This window comes from Lupinus angustifolius, chromosome LG05 (assembly GCF_001865875.1).
Source record: "Lupinus angustifolius cultivar Tanjil chromosome LG05, LupAngTanjil_v1.0, whole genome shotgun sequence".
NCBI lineage: Eukaryota > Viridiplantae > Streptophyta > Magnoliopsida > Fabales > Fabaceae > Lupinus > Lupinus angustifolius.
In genome coordinates, this window is record NC_032013.1 from 10,650,396 (window position 1) to 10,657,636 (window position 7,241).

Sequence of the window (7,241 nt, forward strand, 5' to 3'; positions counted from 1 at the left end):
CAACTTCTAACATCAGTGTTTCAATGCAGGATTGCCTGAGCTACCGAAAGCCTAATCATGTTGAAAGATACATATATGTTGGCGATGGGAAATCGGTATAAGTGGAAGCTATAGGGCATTTTAGGTTGTTGTTGTGTACTGGTTTCTATTTGGATTTGAAAAACACTTTTTTTGTACCGTCTTTTAGACGGAATTTAATTTATGTTTCTTATTTGGACAAATTTGGTTATTGTTGTTCATTTGGAAACAATTCGGTTCAATTGTCTTTAAATTCAAATGTTATTAGAACTGGTTCACTTATGTTAAATGACAACCTTTATATGTTGAATATCATAACTGATTATAGCGAAACCCTGAATGTGGAATCACATGGTACTAAGCGTAAAAATGAAAATAACAATTCAGGTGCATTATGGCACAAGCGTTGTCGCTATGCCACTTTTGCGGGCGCGACAAAAAATGCGCAAATAAATTCAATGGAGTCGCCATCGATGTTTTTAGAGGGAAAACATGAAAAACCAATTTTCGAAAATATGGTGGATTCACTCAAAGATAGAAATTGAGTTCGAGAGTCGGTTACGGATGAGGAAGGTGTTAGGCACCTCATACCGCCCGTTATAAAAACGGTACCTAGGTCAATCATGTGGATATTTATTCAAAACATTAATTTTACCCTCACCTTATTAAACAAAATAAAGAGAGAGAAATATATTTTTTTTTGTCTGACAGAGAAATAATTGCTCCTACGTATCTCTAGCTGCAATAGAGAAATCAAGGCTATGTAGTTCTTTCTAAAATAAGTTTGATTTGATTAAATTATATTTTTTTTAAAGCGCCAATTCGAGATAACGCGACAGGGCACGAGTCCCATAGTGCCCTACCTCTCCTTGAATTTATTAAAAAAATGTCAATTCAAGATAATGCGACAGGGAACTAGCCCCATAGTGCACTAACTCTCATTGATTTTATTAAAAATGTCAATTCAAGATAATGCGACAAAGAACTAGTCCCATAGTGCACTATCCCTTATTGATTTAATTTAGAAAACATCAATTCAAGATAATACGACATGGAACTAGTCCCATGGTGCACTAACTCTCCTTGAGTTTATTAAAAATGTCAATTCAAGATAATGCGACAAAGAACTAGTCCCATAGTGCACTATCCCTTATTGATTTAATTTAGAAAACATCAATTCAAGATAATACGACATGGAACTAGTCCCATGGTGCACTAACTCTCCTTGAGTTTATTAAAAATGTCAATTCAAGATAATGCGACAGAGAACTAGTCCCATAGTGCACCACCCCTTATTGATTTAATCTAGAAAATGTCAATTCAAGATAATGCGACAGGGAACTAGTCCCATAGTGCACTATCTCTTATTGATTTAATTTAGAAAATGTCAATTCAAGATAATGCGACAGGGAACTAGCCCCATAGTGCACTAACTCTCATTGATTTTATTAAAAATGTCAATTCAAGATAATGCGACAGAGAACTAGTCCCATGGTGCACTAACTCTCCTTGAGTTTATTAAAAATGTCAATTCAAGATAATGCGACAGAGAACTAGTCCCATGGTGCACTAACTCTCCTTGGTTTTATTAAAAATGTCAATTCAAGATAATGCGACAAAGAACTAGTCCCATAGTGCACTATCCCTTATTGATTTAATTTAGAAAACATCAATTCAAGATAATACGACATGGAACTAGTCCCATGGTGCACTAACTCTCCTTGAGTTTATTAAAAATGTCAATTCAAGATAATGCGACAGAGAACTAGTCCCATGGTGCACTAACTCTCCTTGGTTTTATTAAAAATGTCAATTCAAGATAATGCGACAAAGAACTAGTCCCATAGTGCACTATCCCTTATTGATTTAATTTAGAAAATGTCAATTCAAGATAATGCGACAGGGAACTAGTCCCATAGTGCACTATCTCTTATTGATTTAATTTAGAAAATGTCAATTCAAGATAATGCGACAGGGAACTAGTCCCATAGTGCACTATCTCTTATTGATTTAATTTAGAAAATGTCAATTCAAGATAATGCGACAGGGAACTAGTCCCATAGTGCACTATCTCTTATTGATTTAATTTAGAAAATGTCAATTCAAGATAATGAGACAAGGAATTAGTCCCATAGTGCACTATCTCTTATTGATTTAATTTAGAAAATGTCAATTCAAGATAATGAGACAAGGAATTAGTCCCATAGTGCACTATCTCTTATTGATTTAATTTAGAAAATGTCAATTCAAGATAATGCGATAGGGAACTAGTCCCATAATGCACTATCTCTTATTGATTTATATAAATTTCCTTTGTATTTTATCTATATGTATATGCATTTACTATTGAATTAACAAATAGTTATAAATCAAATAATTAATAAAATAGCAAAACATACATATAAAGAATCACGTATAGTAGTGACGGAAGAAGAAATGAGAATAAATAAAAAAAGTTAAAAAAAAGACAAACTAAGCACTAAACAGGAACAAGGTAAAAGAATTAAATTAGGGGTTTAGGGTAAAAATCAATTTAGGGTTTAGGTTAAAATCAATTTGGGGGTTTAGATTAAAATCAATTTGGGGGTTTAGGTTAAAATCAATTTGAGGGTTTAGGTTAAAATCAATTTGGGGTTTAGGTTAAAATCAATTTGGGGGTTTAGATTAAAAATCAATTTGGGGGTTTAGATTAAATCAATTTGGGGGTTTAGATTAAAATCAATTTGGGGGTTTAGGGTTTAGGGGTGACCACCATGGCAACCCCTTTCATGGCTGGAACTGCGCCGCCACCGGCGGTGGCGGCGTCGACAAAACGCCGTGGCGAAGCCACTATCCCCTCTGGACATGGCTGAGCACATAGAGGCTCCATAAGGGGGCATCCACCAATACTATAAGGATATGGGCACAAAAGTGAGGAGGTGTGGGTGGCTCCCATGGCCAAACAGCCACCGTGGGTGGCGGCACACCACTACCACCCTTTTCAAACCACAAAGAACAAGCTCTTACACTTTAATGATATAAATGGCAGCAAAAACAAACAAATAAAAGTAGAGCACAAATCTTTTTTATCAACTTTATGTGTGGGTGAAGAAGATGATGGTTCAAGTTACTTCTCCTTGCTTTTCCTTCTTCTTCTACTTGGCCTCTTTTGTGTATGTCTTTTTGCCTCTTCTCTTTTTTTTTTCTGGTTCTCTTTTTTTGTGTGTCCCCTCTTTTTAACTATTTTTTTTGCTTATAAGGGTAGTGAAGATCAAGGTTAAGTTACCCTAACTTGTTTGGGCTAGGGAAAAAAAACCCATTTACCACAACCCCTCAAAATCTGATTTTTGCATTTTTTAAAAAATACCTTGGTCAAAATGAGGTATTTACAGTTGCCCATCTTTACTTGCTTTTCGTTTGATAATAAGAGTAACGAATGTTACTAAAGTTATCATGGTGATAAGAAAGTAAAGATAAAAAAAGACCAAATTTTGACTGGGGAATAACATACGGTGGGAAAAAGTCTCAAGCTCAAGCACACAGCATGAGCTCGAGGTTATTGGGTAAATAGTTCACGAATCCAAAGATTGTCCAAAAGAGACCACTGGGGGGTCAAAGCACGATCACGCGACTGCTGAGGGGTTGGGGTGCAAAAGGAACGAAAGACCACTAAGGGGTCAGCACAATCACGCGACCGCTGAGGGGTCGGGGTGCAAAAGGAAAAACACGGGAAAACACAGACAACAAGGGCCCTTGGATGAAAACTTAGATGGATATCTCGAGATGAGACTTCGACTGAATGCATATGATGGTGCGAATGCAAATGATGCATGCGTAATTTGAAGATGTTTGTGATGATGCATGAAAAATTAACTACGTGACTTAATTAGCATTATGAAGTTGGCTGATCACGAAACCATTGTACTTTCTTGGCAGACAACAACCAATCCAACTCTCATCGGTCACATTTTTATTCCTTCACCCTTTTTTTTTGAACCACAAGATACATTTGAGGTATCCCCTTTCTTCATCAGTAGAAGACATAACATTTGCTTCCTTGTCGATATTCACATCGGGTTTAGTATTTGATGAATTTCATTGGCCTGAATCACTAGTGAGGTATATTGTCATAAAAGTTGTTTGATCACGAAGTTTAAACATTATATCTATATAACTTGAGATTTATCTAAGTAAACATGCATGCACATAGGTATTGTGGATAGATGAATGAACTTTCTTCTATTGATGTTCAAAGAGTTATACATGGAAGATTTGAGGGTATATATGTTATACATGACAATACAAGTTACAAAACTTTTGCAAAAAAATTTGCCCCATTATAAACTAATTGCTAATCCATCCATCAATCTTCCGCTACATCCGAGTAACTAGCCCGTAACACAAAGCTGGCATGACTCTACATGGAACTCCCATTTCCGCTCCATATTGCTTGCAACCTTTTCAACCTCTACTAGGTGCACAAACACATGAAGGATTTTGATTTGACCCTAATGTGGTAAACTTGTGAGAGAAATGCCTTTTTTTATTTTTTATTTTTTTATTTACTTGCCTTAATTTTTGCTTAGGCCGCCCTTTCGGGTTTTCAACCTAACATGCTTTTATTCTTACCCTAATTTTTTCTTAGGCCGCCCTTTCAGGTTTTCAACCTAACGGGCTTTTATTCTTACCCTAATTTTTGCTTAGGTCGCCCTTTCGGGTTTTCAACCTAACGGGCCTCTTTTTTTATATATTTTTTTAGGCATAATATCTCTTTACCGCATCTGTGTTCACAGGTCTGGGCAGGACGTTACCATCCATGTCTTGCAAAATCAAAGCCCCTCCTGAGAATGCATTCTTGACAATATAAGGACCTTCATAGTTTGGAGCCCACTTTCCGCGAGCATCTTCCTGATTTGGGAGGATCTTCTTAAGTACCAAGTCTCCCACCTCGAACTCTCAAGGCCTCACCTTCTTGTCGAAAGCTCTTGCCACCCTTCCCTAGTACAATTGGCCATGGCAGATGGCTGCTAACCTTTCTCTTCGATCATATTCAACTGCTCATACCTTGCTTTGACCCATTCAGACTCTTCTAGCTCTGCTTCCATCAAGACTCTCAGTGAAGGAATTTTTACTTCGATAGGTGAGACAGCTTCCATCCCATACACCAGTGAGAACGGGGTTGCCCTAGTACTTGACCGAACGTTGGTGCGATATGCGTGCAAAGCATAGGGTAACTTTTCATGCCAATCTTTGTAGTTTTCTACCATTTTTGCAACTATCTTTTTGACATTCTTATTGGCCGCTTCAACTGCGCCGTTCATTTTTGGTCTGTACGGAGTCGAATTATGATGTTTGATCTTGAATTTCTCGCACAATCCTTTCACTTCACCACCGTTGAGATTGGTACCATTATCTGTGATTATCCTTTCAGGGATCCCGTATCTGCAAATGATCTCTTTTCGGAGGAACCTGACGAATACCTTGCGAGTGATACTACTAAATGATACAGCTTCTACCCATTTGATGAAGTAGTCAATTGCCACTAGAATGAAACGATGACTGTTGGAAGCCTTTGGATTTATAGGTCCAATCACATCAATTCCCCACATGGAGAAGGGCTATGGAGCGACCATGCTCTGCAAAGGGAACGGTGGTGCATTGATTCTATCTGCGTACACTTGACACTTCTGGCACTTTCTAACATAACCCATACAATCCGCTTCCATAGTAGTCCAGTAGTAGCCACACCTCATAATTTTCCTTACCATCATGTGACCATTTCCATGAGTTCTGCAGATCCCTTCATGTATTTCAGTCATGATCAACTGAATTTCCCTTGTATCGACGCATCTGAGGAGTGTACCATCATGACTCCTTTTGTACAACACTTCACCATTCAAGAAAAACGTCATCGCCAAACGACGAATTGTCTTTTTGTTCACATCACTTGCACCCTCTGGATACTCTCTGTGTTGGATATACATTTTTATATGGTGATACCAAGGTTCACCATCAGCCTCTAGGTTAGCGCAACAATAAGAGGGTTCATCTCGAGCGGTTACTTGAATCGGGCGGACGCTAGCCTGTACTTCTAGTTTAGTCATCACAGCTAAAGTTGCTAGAGCATCCGCAAATTGGTTCTTGTCTCGAGTCACATGGGAGAAGCAAATTTCTTCAAACTTCTCGGCTAATGAAGATAAGTATTTCTGATACGGAATAAGCTTCGTATCCTTGGTTTGCCATTCACCATTGACCTGGTAGATGATAAGCGCGGAGTCCCCGAATACCCTCAACTTTTTTACGTCCAGCTCGTATGCAAAGAAAAGTCAATTGATGCACGCTTCATATTCGGCTATGTTGTTTGTGCATTCGAAGTCTAGCTTGACTGCTACCGGGTACTGCTTACCGATTGGCGAGGTGATTACTGCCCCAATTCCGCTCCTATGCATATTAACTGGTCCATCAAAGTACATCTCCCAAACATCCTCCTCTGGTTCATCTATCCCATATATTCCACCGTCAGGGAACTCATTGAGTACCTCGTCCCCTCCATCTATGGGGATTTCTGGCAATTGATCTGCGATTACTCCACCTTTGACATATTTCTGAGTAACATATTTAACATCGAACTCAGATAACATCATCTGCCATTTCGCCATTCTTAAAGAAACATGAGGACTCTCGAAAATGTATCTCAAAGGATCCATCCGGGATACGATACAAGTAGTGTAATACAACATGTATTGTCGGAGCCTTTTGGATGCCCATACTAAAGCACAACAAGTCCTTTCTATCATCGAGTACCGAGATTCACATTCATTAAACTTCTTACTCAAGTAGTAGATTGCTTGCTCCTTCTTACCCGTTTGTCCATACTGTCCCAACATTGTGCCCATCGAAGTTTGCAACACCATCACGTATAAGATTAAAGGTCGTCCTGGTGTTGGTGGTGCCAAGACAGGCGAATTTACCAAGTAAGCCTTTATTTTATCGAAAGCCTCCTGGCAATCCGTGTCCCACTCGCTTGGCTGATGCTTCTTTAACAACTTAAACATGGGCTCACAAGTGCTAGTCAGGTTGGCAATAAACCTTGCAATGTAATTCAACCTGCCCAGAAAACCTCTCACTTCTTTCTCAGTCTTTGGAGTCGGCATCTCTTGTATTGCTTCCACCTTTTTGGGGTCCACCCTTATGCCTTCCCTACTGACGACAAATCCCAACATATTCCCTGAAGACGCTCCAAA

At 38.7% G+C, this 7,241-nt stretch overlaps 1 protein-coding gene across 1 annotated transcript; it reads right to left on the reverse strand.

Moving 5' to 3' along the window:
* On the reverse strand, positions 2,750-5,606 carry LOC109346985 (uncharacterized protein K02A2.6-like). The gene is made up of 3 exons (XM_019586725.1): positions 5,030-5,606; positions 4,774-4,838; positions 2,750-2,986 (listed from the first exon to the last, which is right to left on the reverse strand). Exons 1-3 carry the CDS (start codon positions 5,604-5,606, stop codon positions 2,750-2,752), a joined length of 879 nt encoding a protein of 292 aa, XP_019442270.1.